At 41.1% G+C, this 16,134-nt stretch overlaps 1 protein-coding gene across 1 annotated transcript in view; it reads left to right on the forward strand.

Moving 5' to 3' along the window:
* RASAL3 (RAS protein activator like 3) overlaps positions 1 to 16,134 on the forward strand; it is a 60,368-nt gene that overhangs the window by 24,451 nt on the left and 19,783 nt on the right. The window contains exons 4-13 of the mRNA XM_075206958.1: positions 288 to 352; positions 2,922 to 2,995; positions 4,662 to 4,782; positions 6,020 to 6,118; positions 7,057 to 7,581; positions 7,710 to 7,854; positions 9,792 to 9,936; positions 12,044 to 12,280; positions 13,332 to 13,533; positions 15,121 to 15,212. Coding sequence (XP_075063059.1) covers positions 288 to 352; positions 2,922 to 2,995; positions 4,662 to 4,782; positions 6,020 to 6,118; positions 7,057 to 7,581; positions 7,710 to 7,854; positions 9,792 to 9,936; positions 12,044 to 12,280; positions 13,332 to 13,533; positions 15,121 to 15,212 — 1,705 coding nt within the window. The remainder of the gene's footprint in view (positions 1 to 287; positions 353 to 2,921; positions 2,996 to 4,661; positions 4,783 to 6,019; positions 6,119 to 7,056; positions 7,582 to 7,709; positions 7,855 to 9,791; positions 9,937 to 12,043; positions 12,281 to 13,331; positions 13,534 to 15,120; positions 15,213 to 16,134) is intronic.

Below are 16,134 nucleotides of genomic sequence, written 5' to 3' on the forward strand. Positions count from 1 at the left end.
ACCGGTTCATCTCTGAAGTGTCATATTCCTTAATAACTGCATGATATATGGATAAATTAGCTCCAATGTTGTTTCCCTAAATAATATGTTATTTTTGTGACAAGATTCATGAGTACCTCATTACCTAATGGAACTTGCATCAGAACAAAACCAGCTACTAAGAGACTGATTTCAATGTTTAATGTGGTAGACTAGATAATAAGTGTCTTATTGCCTGATGTAATGTATGTTTGACTGGATATACTGCTGTTTTCTTATGCCAGTATTACTTTTGATATTCGGTTTAGTTACAGATGCTGTTTCTGATGGAAATTTAGATTCTGATACAAAGAATCAATTTAACAATGTGAAGGTAACTTTGACATTTTATATTATTTTTTATTGTCAGCATTAACAGCATTTCCCACTGTTGTCAGTAAAGTACTCACTGTAATACTCAACACTAGTGGTTGTCAAGGAATATATTCCTATGGCCACCAATGTATTTCCAGCCTAGCTGTGGTGGCAACTTGAGAGACGCAAGGCTCAGTTTATGACAAAGCACAGTGCAGAATCCTCGCTGGAAATAATTTTACTTAATGAAAGGAGTGGTACTAAAATGGATGGTTTCTCTCACCTGCTCCTGCCTTTTCTCCTCACACTAAGATGCCTCCCCACTCCCTACCCCTGCTTTCACTTCCAGCTCTACTGCTTGCATGTCCCATCCTCCACCTTGCCATCCTGTACCTATTGTCGTTCTTCCCCTCTCTCCTCCCTCTTTACTGTCTCCACCTCTTGACCCTCTTCTCTACCCATCACTTTCCCCTTATCCCTCTGTCACTCTCTACAACTGCATGACCCTCCCTTCACTTAGGATTCCAACTTCTCCCATCATTCTTCAACCTCTCTCCCCTTGTCATATTCTCTCCTTCCTACCCACCCCACCTCCCTCCAGCTCAACAAGTCACCCTTTCCCACCCACTTCTTCCTCTGGACATGGCTCCTTCTCTAGACTGCTGGGGACATCTCCTGCAACCATGGATTACAATCCTATGCCCCTCTTCCCCTTCCCAAGCATAGCCCAAATATTGCACAACAGCAATCCCGCCAACCACATTCTTCCTACAACCCTCTTTCCCTTTCTCTAAAATGCCAGATCCCACTGCAATAAACTGGCTTCCATCCACAATCTCTTTATCTCCGACTCCCTTAACCTTCTCACCATCACTGACACCTGGCTCTCATCTTCCGCACTTCTCCTCCTGCTCTCTCCTACAGAGCCCTCTCCTTCACCCACACCATCAGACTTGGGGACCAACTAGGAGGCAGCATGGAGATCCTTGTCTCTCCCCATTGCACCGCCCGAATCATCGTGACTTACCCTCATTCTTCTCCTTTGAGATTCATTCCAGTCATCTCCTCTTTCCTGTCCACCTTCATGTTGCATTCATCAACCGCCCATCTGGCCCTCTCTTCTATATCATTGATAACTTTGTGGCCTGGCTGCACTCCACTTCCTGTCCTCGGACCTCCACTTTCTTATACTGGGTGATTTCAATATTCCTATTGATAACCCCACTGACCCTGTTGCATCTAAACATCTCTCCTTCTCTTCCTCTTTTGTGCTTGTCCAATGGAACTCACTTCCTTAACCTTGTTTTCTCAAACCTCTATGATACTTCCGACTATTCCAACTCCTCTTTCCCGCTCTTTGACTACCACCACCTCTTTTTCACCATCTCTTCACCTCCTGAACCCTCCTCTCCCAAACCTTTACTCAACAAATAAAATCTTGATGCACTCGACCCAGCAATCTCTTCTTCCTCGCTTGAAACACTCCTCTCACCAAAAGCCATCATTGCCTGCCATAATCAGGCTGATATAATCTAGAAATACACCCTCACCTCTGCCCTTGATTCTGCTGCCATTGTCATCACACGTAACTTCCGATGTCCCAAGCTGTCCTTACCAAAGTCACCAATGATATTCTTTCTTCCAAATTCAACGGTCATTTCTCCTTGTTTATCCAACTGGTCCTTTCTGCCGGTTAGCATGTGGCATGCAAAAAAGCATGAAGCCTGCAGTGGATGCTTTGCAGTTGAGTGGCAGCCAGTGACGCAGGATATATTGTCCAAGGGGAAGGAAGAATGTATTAAACTGTGGGGCCTATTTATTCATTGCCTCGATAGAAAATCTGGTTTCAGTCCAGTGTATCAATAAAAGGTACCCAGGGCAGCTGAGCAATGCTCATTTTGGTTGGCAGCAGTAAGAGTACTCTTAAAGCTCATCAAAGCCTCTGTGCATGAATAAGCTAGAATTGCTAGTTCACGCATGCACAGCGGAACAGGAAGCTAAAACTGCAATGTTAAACAAAAATAAAAATAAAATAAAATAAGTAAAAAAAATATTAATTTTAAAATAAGAAAATAAAAAATGCTTTGTTAAACTATTAAAGCATTTTTTACTGTTTGTCCACGATGCTAAGTATGAATAATTTCTAGAAGATAATGATTGAATATAACAGTGATCCAAAATATATCATAAAAAAGTACTTACAGGAATGAAATATTAAGGTTTTGGAACATCCTTGAGTGTCCCCAGGCTTGAATGTTGTTCACAATCTGTGGGAAGATCTCAAGCATGGAGCGCATACAAGAATACCTAAGGATATTTCTGAGCTAGAAGACTGCAATGAAGAGCTGGGAGAAATTCCTAAAGCAAAGACTCTTAGCGAGATAAATGAAGGACAATGATATGTTTAAGTCTGTACCTTGCAGAGGTTGTGGCAGCTTTCACTTAGGGATTCCGTGAGACATGCAATTTAACCAGGGGTGCGCAAACCTTTGCATGCAGTTCTAGTTCCAGCACTGAGCATGCATTTATAACTTATAGCCTCCTGTGCAGTTCTACTTGAATAACATTCTTGTACATGATTTTTTTAGGGTTTAATATTAAAGAGGAAAAAGAAGAAGAATAGAACAAAGAGAAGTGCCTCACCACTGCAACCAGACGAGAGGTAATTACCACATATTATTACCTCGCACTATTACACAGTTCCTGAACAGTCCCACATACATGGAGTTACCTTGTCATCTGACCTGGATGAAACAAAGATTGTGTTTGTGTAAATGCTCCTCCCCCGAAGAACAGAACGGTGGGTGGTCTCACTTCTGAGATAAGTGATGCGTCTCATTCAGGCATCAGGTATTTTAATTTCAATCTCTTATATAAATGCACAAGTATGTGATGGCTAACAAGTGCAGTGATGGCTAACCTGTGACACTCCAGGTGTTGTGAAACTACAAGCCCCAGCATGCTTTGCCAATAGATAACTAGCTGATAGCTGGAAAAGCAAGCTAGGGCTTGTAGTTTCACAACAACTCGAGTGTCACAGGTTAGCCATCACTGTGATAGTGTGTAATATTATCAATGCTTTTCTCACCTTACTGCCAAGGCTATGTGGTACCTGTAGGACTAGCAAATGTAATATCAGCCCCAGTGTGGCCAATCCTTTGGGGCTTCACCTTAGTATGCAAGCGCAACTTTGGCAAAAGCCAAAACTGCGCATGAAGCCTACAATGGGTGTGACTACTTGAACCAATAGAAAGCTATTGGGCCTCTGCATCCCCCACTTATAATCCCACCAGAAAGGGCTGTAGATGGGCAGATGGAGCCATAGGTCCACAATAATCACCATCGTCGGGCACACATGGGTGGTACAGGTACCTTGTACGCATCTTACCTCCCTCCCAAAACCTTTTGCTGCACTATTATTCATGCTGTCTTTTCTAAACTGGCACTTGAGAGAACGAGAGCGGACTATATATACAATAAAAGGCAATTGAAAACTAGCAAAAGATTTGCAAAACAAAAATCCCTGATGTTTCGCCTCGTTATGAGACCCGAGTTTGGCAGGAGAAACAGCGTCACGACTCGGTTTCACTTAGGACCCCAACGTCGGATTTTAACGGATTTTAAGGAATCCAAACCGCTCATCTCTAATATATATATATATATATATATATATATATATATATATATATATATACACTATGAAAATGAGTATAGAGCATGAAAACTAACTTTAGACATATTTTAATTATGTATTTTTAACATTTTTCATGCATTTTTACCAATACAATCTACACTACTGGTAACGCACATTGAGAAATTGGTTATGTCATGTTCTAAAATTCGACATGAATTGTTAACATTTTAGAACGAAATGGTGAGAATAAACCTATAGGCAACCATTGATTTTTTTTAATTTTAATTTCTTTTTTGTAACTTCAATATTCAACTTTAATAAGTGTAATAGTTGCCTATAGACTTGTGGTGTGAATTTTATCATTATCACACATATTAGACGTTAGAGGATGATCGGCACATTAACAGCCATTAGGTGTAAACACGTCCTGAAGGTTACTCTCCAAACACACAGCAACAGCAGAAATAATTAAACAATTTATGACTCTATTAATTGGAGGATATGAATTAAAGACAAATGAGTGAAGAGTTTCTTTAAGTCGTATGTATTCCATCCTAATGTTAAGACTGTAAGCTCTTATAATATACAACAAGTCCTGAGAACTGAGGGCAATGATAAAAGGTAAATCCTATATGTGTTAGTACAGCAATGTACACTGCATTTTCTGTGTTTTAAATAGCAACTTTTATTCCAGGAGTCTACATGGATCCCATGAGTCCTTGGGAGGTGTAGACATTCTGGACCTCAGTAACGAGAAAGATGTCGTGATAAGGGCTCTGCACAGCAGTATACTGGGGGAGCAGTTCTGCTTTGAGGTAATTGAAAGATAAAATGACTGTATTTTCCTGCAGAGAGATAGGGAGGACGTTATTTATATACATACATAAGTACATCCCACATTGTTACATGAATGACCCGAACATTATGCAATGTTCATGAAGATTGCACAGTAAAATGGCAGCAAGGTGGACAATTAAATGCTTATGTGCTGCATGCCTGAAAATGTTCCAGTTTATAAATGACCTCTAAAGCAGGGGTGTCCAACCTTTTAGCTTCCCTGGGCCACATTGGAAGGCGACGAGTTGGTTTGGGCCGCACATAAGATACACTAACAATAACGATAGCTGATCATCCAAAAAACTATAGAAAACATAGTTAACATATATATATATATGAGAAAAAAGTGATATATATATATATATATATATCACTTTTTTTCCAAATCCCCCTATACTTACCTTTCAATCGCCCTGTTCAAAAAATCCTCTCTAGTTATTATACTATAATCACTTTTTGTATTGTTTCAATGCAATATCAATAAAGTGCATTTAAGCCAGGCATTGTATATCAGGGTGCCCTGACCAGGCCTGTGGTACCTGACATATACATCACTGTGACCCCAAATTGTGACCTGTTTTGATAATTACACCACTATGTTAGTTAAGGGATAACAACTTATAATGGGCCAAAGAGAATAATATATAATGCCCCATTAGTATTACAAGTAGAAGTATGTAGCAGGGAGATAAGGTCCATGATGCTCCAGGACCAGGTGACTTTTATTCACTAGTCAGCGTCCCTTGAAATAATAAAAAAAAATCCCCCTTAACTTACCTTTTAATCGGCTTGTTCTTCTGTCCTCTTCTCTTCTTTTCTTCAATTCTGTGCTGCTGATTGTTCTTCTCGCGCGGTGACTCCTCTGTGCTGCGCTCCGCAATGGATGTTGGGCGTGATGACATCATGCCCGACATTCACTGCGAGCACCACACGGAGGAGGAGACAAGGGAGGGAGCCGGAGTACCAGCTGACGTGACCGCAAGGTAAGTATTTTCTTTTCTTTTTTTTGCAGGATTTTTTTTTTCCATTAACAGTGCTGCCCCTTGCCACAACCAAAACTCCTTCTGGGCCACATTTCCAGGCGTGCTGGGCCGCATACGGCCCGCGGGCCGCGGGTTGGACAACCCTGCTTTAAAGGAACTGTAAGCTTCCATTTGCTCATGGCATAGTGAGGGTTCCGAATCCATAGAATGATTTTGCCTTCCTGTCTCACAGGTCATCACTGCCAGCGGTAGCCGCTGCTTCGGATGTTCCTCAGTTCAGGAGCGAGATCGGTGGATTGACAATCTCCGCCGAATTGTGCAGCCGGATAAGGTGAGTAGATTTGCACCTGTTATCACTAGCACATCACTTACTTTCATTATAAAGGAAAACTAGTATATACCCTCATCCTGCAACACACACACCCGCCAACCGTGACAACAAGGTGGATTTGCTGTCTAAACATAGGGTTGGGATCAGATGTGTCATAAAGCTGCCCCTGCGCCTCTAGTAAATACATACTTGCCTGCTCTCCTGGAATTTCTGGGAGGCTCCTGAATTTTGGGGAGGACTCCTGGAAGAGTAAGCAATCTCCCAGACACTTGTAGAGGTGGGGCTTAATGACGCAATTGTACCATTAAGTATCACCCCCTGCTATTCAATGCCGTGAATTTAGGCTTTTTTTAAAGTAGGGGGGGCTATGGTGACGCAGCGGCATGCCCCCTACCCTTGTCACATGATCTGTTCTCCCGGATGTCCCAGGGGACAGGTTTTAAAAGTTGGTAAGTATGAGTAAATATGGACAAATATAAACATAACCAGATAAAACAAATTAAAATAAATGGGACGGGATGAAAAATGTCTTTGACTTGAAAAAAGTAAATGTTACACCCGTACTGAGCAATAAAACTCAGACTCCACCAGTGTCTACAATAAAACACAGAGGTGAAGAATGTAAATCAGTGAGACCGCTGCTACTATTTTTAAGCCCTACATTAATGTATCAGTGAAGGATATTTTTAAAGGTTGGCAACTTTAGGAGATCAATGTAGACCAACCAGCAGGTGAGGCTGGGCAGTGTACTGATTTTCTCAGGTAATGTCATTCTGGAGGGTAACTGTCCCACTTGTCTCATGTTATGGGATAGAGAAATAAAGTGAAATGTCAAAAAAGGAACACCATGCCAGCATTTCAGGCTTACCTCATACAGCATTGGTGCTACAACCTTTGGTAGAAGTCATGGCTTTGACACATTTATTTCTTTTTCTCAGGATAACTGTGAACGTGAAGAGTCTTCCCTCAGTCTGTGGATCCATGAAGCCAAAGGCCTTTCCAATTCAGGTCCTGGCTCCCGTGCTCGGTACTTCTGCGAGGTCCACCTGGATGGTTCCCTTTATGGTCGGACCTCAAGCAAGGCAGCCGAGGCTGGGGTGGTATTCTGGGGCGAGAGCTTTATTTTACGGGACTTGCCCTTTTCTTCAGGCCATGTTGCCCTCCATCTTCTTCGAGAGGGAAAAGAAGCCACTGGTGTGGGGACTGTAACATTGGCATTAGAAGGCATGAAGGAGGGAGTAGAAAGATGGGTACCTCTTGGTGGAGAGGTAACACTGAGAGTACGAGGCAGATACAGGAAGCTTTGTGTACTTCCCCTTGTGCAGTACAAGGAGTTTGCCGAGTATCTTACTTGGCGGTATCTCAAATTGAGCAGAGCAATGGAGCCCATTCTGAGCGCTCGTGAGAAAGAGGAGCTGGGCAGGTCACTGATCTATGTCCTGCAGAGCACTGGACAGGCCAAGGTGAGATGGAACTATTTAGCAACTTTTACAAACCGCAAATCATGGGATACTGACATTGTGCCTATGCAATTCAGTATTTGAGGCTGAGCATAGCCCTATTTGACCCATCTTCACTTTTTTTCCAATAGGAGTTCCTGGTGGAACTAGGAGTAGCCGAGATTTCTCGTTATGATGTCCAAGACTCATTAATATTCCGTGAAAACACTATTGTCACAAAGGCTGTAGAAGAGTATATGAAAATGGTTGGACAGATGTATCTCCAGGAGACCCTTGGTACGAAGGAAGATACCTACTATTAATTGCACACTTTTATCTAGAAAGTCTCAGAGAATAGAAATGTTAGCTCTGGCTGCAAGTAGGCAGCTGTTTTGTTCGAAAAAGACTTAGGGTTCCAAGATCACTATTATAGTACAGTTTGTCTCCTATATCAGTGTAGGAGCTGATGAACTGTGTATTAAGGGTACACTAGTCTGGCACCAGTAGGGAAGTATCCTTGATTTTCAACACTTTGGACCTGATTAAGAGTTAGATGTAAATCCAGCTTTCAGGTATAAAAAAAACTGCTTTTAACATGTGCAGTAACACAATGTGGAATTTTTAATGTAGCATAAGTCTGGAGTGTCGGATCGACACAGTCCAATCACAATTTATTTACGGTAAGGATGGGTAAACTAATAGGTGGCCCCTGGGGTTGTGGACTGTTCAGGGTAGGCCACATCTCCAGATATGTCTAGTAGGAGGAGTAAAAGTTACATCTACCCAAGCTGTGAAGTAAGGCTAAGTGCCGATGATGATGACTGTCTGTTTTTACTTGCTAAACGGAAGCGTTTTAATAAATAAAACAGTAGCCCTCCCACCATAAAACAATAGCCTGCACCACAGCTTATTGCCTGGGTTGGTTGCCACTAATACAGGGGAACAAATAGCCTAGGGTCCGAAGCCAAAGGTTGAAGTAGGCATGTATACGGTTATCTTCTATACCACCACTTCTACTACTGCCTTCGTTTAAAGTACTGAAATTAGAAAGAGAAAGGGGGAAAATGTGTTTTTGGGGCACTCACAGTATTAAATTTAATACTTCTAAACTTTATTGATATGCATTAAAATATTTAAATTATTTTCACAATTGAATTCTCCTTTAATAAACAAAGATTACATTTATATTAATGCAAAATATTAATGCATATATTATCAATAAAGTTTAGAAGTATTAAATTTAAGACTGTGAGTGCCCTAAAAACACATTTTCCCCCTTTCTCTGTCCAATTTCAATCTATTTATTTGTATGTGTAGCTGCACCTCTCTTCTGATGTTTATGAACAGTATAGTCAATATAATAAATGACCAATCTAGTAATGAATAAATAAGGAGGAATAAAGTCTACCCGGTGCGATATATATTCTGTTTAAGATTCCATTCCTGGAAGCCAGACTCTTTAATATAACCTTTAATACAAAATAAAAATAAAACCAACCCATTAAAGACTCACTCAATATATACATACAATAAAGTTCATTCATAGCCCACAAAAGGAGTATACCCAGCTAGCCAATCAGAGCAGTTTTCTCACACTCCGACCAGAGGTAAGCCGCTCTGATTGGCTAGCTGTGAACAGGTCCCTTTTTCATTCCTTCCGTCGTGACTCTGATAGGAGAATGTTGTGCGTCACCCAACAGGGGTCTTTTAACTTTAACCCTAGTTTGCACGCTCTGCAAATAATCTCTTGTCCCTTCTGCATTAGCTACAATCTATAACCACAGGTGCTGCTTACTGTTTTTTGGGTGAGGGGGGCAGTTCTGATATTTCTTTTGTTTATTCAATTTATTTAAACAGCAGTCATCATTATAAAGTTAGTGACGATGAATGGCGTATTTTTTGTGCAGCTGTATACTAATACATGAAACTCAAAATAAAATTTGTGCAAACAGCTGAAATTTTAAGTTTATTTTTGAGCTACAAAATAATACTATAAATGACACCCATTGTGTGTTCTTAATCTAATTTAATGAATGAATAAACATATCAAAGAGATAAAGAGCAATATCTCAATCTTGTGCCGGCAAAGCAAAGTGGACAGGGCTTTCTATTATTTCTAGTTGTAATAAATAATATCACATCCAGATCTGTATTATCACACGTGAAGATTGGCTTTTTTCCTTTACAGAAAATGATAAGCAAACATGAATAATATGTGGAAATATATTTTTTAGGCCCTTTTATCGCTCGCCTATACGCCTCAGCAGACAGCCATGAGGTGGACCCCCTGCGATGTTCCCCCGAGAAGCTGAGTGAGAACAGGGGGCATTTGTGGAGCAGCTGTGAGGAAGCCATACAGAGTATTTTACAATCACAAAAGTAAGATATCCCCTCCTATGACCTTTACTCTTTATACCCCTCTTTCTCTATAGACACAATATAGAATTTATTGTGTAAAACAAAGAATTGCCCAAACACGTACCAACAATACCTGGCTAGGAATGGTGCGACAAGTAGGTTGGCCTACGTTTGTGAGGAAGTAGAAAAATCAGAAGAGGGGCACTAGAAAAGTGTAAACCATACTTGCCAACTTGGGAGATCTCACATCCGGGAGATCTCCAAAGCTGCTGCTTCCTGGGGGCGTGGCCACACTAATAATGCCATCATGGCCCGTCCCTCTATCAAACTATACAGATTTTGGCCTATTACAGCAGAGGGCGGGGTCACAATGATGTAATGAGCCCCCCCTCCCCCCTACTTCACTAAAAATTGGCCAGGATGCAGGAGGTTACCCTGCTCTCCAGGGAGCCCTTAAGAGCTCTCAGAAATTCTGGAGTCTCTCGGACATTCTGGAAGAGTATTCAACTATGATGTAAATAGCACATCATGTCCCACCTCCTGCCACCCAAAATATTAAATAAAACTTTTCGGATTTTGTCACTTAAAATACTGCTTGGTTTAGCCTTATTTATGGCTGAAATTAATTATGAGAGGCCTGCCTTTATTGTATGTGGCACCTCAGTGTATTTGAAGCTAGTTTTTACTTTGGCAGAGTGCAGCTAGAAATTTTATTTCCTAGTCAAAGTGCAACTGAAAGGTACAAAAGACATCCCAGTAATAGATCAGGATGAAACCCAGCCTCTGCCAGCTTACAGGAAGGAACACCTTTATAGATGTGTCCTCTACCCGCATCTCACCAAACTACTTCGTATTTCACGTTCCACAATTGGTCAAACGCTCCACTGCTGGGCCACGCTGAGGAATTTGAAATCTGTTTCCTCCCTACTGTCTTCCCTAATACCATTGCTACAAAAGCCAGACTTTCCCCCGAGACTGCGTCCAGGAGCATTAGGGGGTGATCAGGAGTGGCCAGTTGTTGGAGGGTGGGAAAGTTGACGCCTTTGCTACCCTGCAAGGAAAATTAACCTATCCCCAGCTGGCAGCTGAATTCTGGCTGTACCTGCAGACCAGACATTTCCTCCTTAATAAAAACATTCTAGCCGAAGTGAGAAGCTCTGATGTAAGTGTTGTGCTCCCCAGGATGCTAAACACACCATCCTTGTTATTTATAAAATGCTAATGGGAAATCTCTATAACCCCCTCCCTGGCTATACCAAATTATGGGATTTGAGCTTTAAACAGGTCAGATAAACAGACACTGACCAGTTTTGACCCCAGACCTTACAATATACCCAGGTTAGTTTGTTAAGCCAATCAGTACTGGAAACGTAGTTCAAGGTCCTCTCTAGATGGTATAGATGCCTTTCTCAAATGTCTAGAGTGCATTCTCGGGTCTCAGGACTTTGCTGAAGGGGCAGGTTCAGGGGTTGGGACTGTTCCTCTTAGACCAGGCTTGTGATGATGATCTCTCATTATAAGAAAGTGCATATTAGTCATTCAAATAATGCTGCCAAAGTGGCAATTCCTGGTCATTGGAGGTCCCCTTCTTCTCCTACCCTGAATAGATTTTTACATGGCAATGGATGATAGTTCTATGTCTAGTTCAGACCATTCTATAAATTTTATAGCAATTTGGTAAAGGTTGTTAGAATTTAAAGATTCCCCAGATTACCCCCACTCCCTGCTAGAGGGATGAGTACATTCTAAGATCCTCACGAGATTATAATTGGTCACCATACTGGGAGTTCACCAGCTTTGGGCTGTTGCTGCTCACAAATATAAACATTTTTACAATTTTGCAGCAGATAGGTCTCCATTTCATTAACCCCACTCTATAGCATGGTGGACCTACTGTGTGCTTATAAACACCCTAAAGTCCTATTTTAAGTATCTGCATTATTCTAGCTGTAGTACCCCGCCAACATAATTATTTGTCAAAATCAATTTTGACTGGAGTTACTCTTTAACCGTCCTTCACTGTCCCCTTTACTAAAAGACCTCTCTGCTTTTACATCTGACTTTCCCTTTACCCAACTAATTAATCTCCATGACTTTCCAACAATAAACCCTCTCCCTCCACTTGCAGGTCTTTTCCACCTGAGCTCTTAGCAGTGTTCTCTGGCTGGCAGGAGAAAGTTGCCATGCGAGGAAGACCAGATTTGGGTTCCCGACTGGTCAGTGCTTGCCTCTTCTTACGGTTCTTGTGCCCAGCTATCCTCTCCCCGGGACTATTTCAACTCTTGCCTGAACATCCTCATCCCGTTGCTGCACGCGCCTTGACGCTGGTCGCTAAGGTTCTACAGAACCTCGCTAATTTTACAAGGTGATAATCTATGGTAGACATTCTAATGGTGCATGTTATCTTAATCTCAAGCACTTACACACATTTCAGGAACAACAAATTTCTTACTTAAGTCTCCTGGACAAAACCATGTTACAATGCAAGGGGTAAAAATTAGTTTTATATTTTGCACATAAGTTAAATACTGTCTGTTTATCATGTAGCACACAGATATCAACTTTCAATTTCAGTGTACAAATAAGCTATCAAGTACTGGTGTGCTACATTAAAAACAGCCCGTATTTAACTTATGTGCAAAAGAGGAAACTAATTTTCACCCCTTGCATTTTAACATGGTTTAGTCCAAGAGACTTAGGCAAGAAATTTCTTACGTAAGTTCCTTAATAAATCAGGCCCCATATCTGTATCTTTTATAGGGCCATTTAATGTATTTTGCACATTTATTAAATAGGAAAAATGCATTTTGTAACTTTGAAATATCTATGAAAAAGTAAAAAAAAAATAGCCCCCTCCCCATTTGTAAAATGACACAGTGAATAACCACAAGTTCCTTTCCATATGTCAAGTTCAAGGATTCATTTTGTGATAACTGTAAACAACAATCCTGGTAATTGCAATTTACATAAGAGAGGGAATACTACTCTTTAAGGCTCACAATAAATAAATGTTTTCTTCAGTAGATCTTAGACGGGGGCATTCACTATCTTATCTCAAATATCTTTGTTTCACACAAGTTCCTAAAACTCTTGAATAATATATATTTACGTTTTCATTTTTAAGAGACATGTTTTTATTTTTAGTGATTAATTAGCAAACATTGTGGTAGGATATAGCAATATATTTGGTTGAAATGTCTTTTATCTCCCACTGGAGATAGTGGTACTCTTAAACACATGGGGCCTGATTCATTAAGGAACTTAGGCAAGAAATTTCTTACTTAAGTCTCCTGGACAAAACCATGTTACAATGCAAGGGGTGAAATTTAGTTTTCTATTTTGCACATAAGTTAAATACTGGCAAACATGGAAGCCATTGACAACTTACACTGTACCCTATATTTTGGACTCCACAGGTTTGGGGAAAAGGAGGACTACATGGCATTTATGAATAGTTTCCTGGAGCAGCATTGGGATGGGATGTCTATTTTCCTGCAAACGGTGGCAGATCCAGACGGCGAAGTTGCAGGAGCTAGTTATGAGGGCAGTGTCGATCTGGCTTATGAACTTGCAACACTTCACTATATGCTGTGCGGGATCTTCAAAGGCATCCATCAGGTGCTTACTGAAACCTATAGCAAGCAATTAACAATGTATTCCTTTACTGTGAGCCTGGTATCCCACTTGCACCACTTAGCAATTGCCCTCTACAGTCATGATTTAATAACTATACTCAGCAACAACCCTCCACATCAAATCACTCACAAGCCCAGCTTAGCAACCACCCAACACATCCAATGGCTCACTAGTACAGATCAGCAACTATGCTACACATCCAGTGTCTCAGTAGCACAGATCATCAACTACCCTACACATCCGGTGGCTCAGTAGTCCATATCAGCAACTACCCTACACATCCAGTGGCTCACTAGCATAGATCAGCAACTATCCTACACATGCAGTGGCTCAGTAGTCCAGATCAGCAACTACCCTACACATCCAGTGGCTGACTAGCATAGATCAGCAACTACCCTACACATCCAGTGGCTGACTAGCATATTTCAGCAACTATCCTACACATCCAGAGGCTCACTAGCCCAGCTCAGCAACTATCCTACACATCCAGTGGCTCAGTAGCACAGATAAGCAACTACCGTACACATCAAGTGGTTCACTGGCATAGATCAGCAAATAGCCTACACATCCGGTGGCTCACTAGGCCAGCTCAGCAACTACCCTACATATCCACTGGCTCACTAGCTTAGATCAGCAAATAGCCTACACATCCGGTGGCTCACTAGCCCAGCTCAGCAACTACCCTACACATTCAGTGGCTCACTAGCATAGATCAGCAAATAGCCTACACATCCGGCGGCTCACTAGCCCTGCTCAGCAACTACCCTACACATCCACTGGCTCACTAGCACAGATTAACACCTACTTCCACACCCCTGACTCACTATCACATCTCAATGATTACCCTACATACCTCTATTCTCTCCTGTAGTTCAAGATTATGTCCAGTAGCATCCTGGGCACTATTAGTGGCATATTGTTGAACATTATCACTCTGCATTGTTATTGCATATTATGTTTTGCTTGGCATTATCAGTAGAAGCTTAATACTGGGTAATATTAATAGTGGGTAATATTACTATGCAAATGACATATTGCTGAATATTGTCCACCTGTATAACTAACTCCTGTTATTTCCTAACTGTTGGACCTTAGATATTCATTATGTGTCACACTTACTACCAGCATGTGCAAATCTCTATTCCGATTGTAATATTTCCATTTTCTCCTCTCTCTTTGGCATATCTGTCATCCTTGGCTTAACTACATTCTTTTTATTTCATTTCATTTTTTCTTTACTTACTATAATCGCTAATAAAATTAAATGCATTTTCTATTGAATCCCAGCTTGCTAAATTGTTTTCATATTACATACAGTATATCTGAGCGTAATGATACCTAGTGAGTTACATCAATATGACAAAACTGGGGTCTGAATGTAATGTAATTAGAACCAAGACACAAAACCTACTGCTTTTATCTATTCACTGATTAGAACTCTTATTTTAAATCTGCTAATATTAAATGATCCTGAGCTCTTTGTTTTATCAAAGTTCCCATAGTAAGAATCAGTATTAGGGGATATATTCATGCGATCTTCTCACCACTGTGACTTTAATTCCTTCTCAGCAAACCAAAGATCAACTGGAACCATTACCCACAATCCTCAAGGCCCTAGAGGAGGGTCTTCCTGTCCCAGAGAGCATCACCCAGGATCAGAGGTAACATTGTCATACAGTGTGTACAATACAGCATAAATATTTTGGTTGATACGTCCTAGCTCATTGCCCTCCAAATGGCGATCCATCGGGTCACCTTCTGCTACTTGTGGCATGGTACAGTGCACTTACCTGTTCTCAGATTTGGTAAATGAAACTACAATTACTGTGTGACAAATAGTAGGCATGCAACATTAAAATCAAAGTGGTTTTTCTGGATGACACCATCTATGATCCCATTGGATTGAAGCGCACAATTTAATTGGATTCATTCACGTTCCATTTTACCTGTAGTTTCTCCATGGTAGCTGAGCACTCTCATATCTGCTATCATGAAAAGATGACTAATCCCTACCGAGAAGAGGGGATTAATGTATGAAGTCTGGTGGGGGACAAGGGGTATTTATGGTAACAGGGTATCCACATTCCTGCACAAGGATATCTGTTTTGTGCAGGTCAGTGGGCACTTGGGTCATCACCCTCATCATCGTTCGTTCATTCATTGGTAGAATGCCAAAGATTCATTAGTGCCAGACAATCATCTTACAGAAGTGACATACATCTTACACATATGACATACGTTAATATAATAAACATGTTAAGAGATACATGAACACAATTAAGCATAAGCTAGTCATAGAGTCCAAATGGCAGTACTATGTTGGCATTACGCCTGTCATGCGCAGAGTAGTGTACTTGGCCTAGGGCAATGTGTGGTGGACACAGAACTATGCTGGGCTCTTATGCAGGACATGGTGCTATATGTCATGGGCATCAGACTGCTGTGCTGGGTATGGGACTATATGTGTTTGTCATTAAGTTCTTATTTTAGAAACATGGCTGTATATTGATTGTTTGGGACTATAGAATGTATAATGCTCATACGCTGAGTGGTATTTGATTACAATGGAACTGAGACAGTCGC

The sequence above is a fragment of the Mixophyes fleayi genome, chromosome 4 (genome assembly GCF_038048845.1).
Source record: "Mixophyes fleayi isolate aMixFle1 chromosome 4, aMixFle1.hap1, whole genome shotgun sequence".
NCBI lineage: Eukaryota > Metazoa > Chordata > Amphibia > Anura > Limnodynastidae > Mixophyes > Mixophyes fleayi.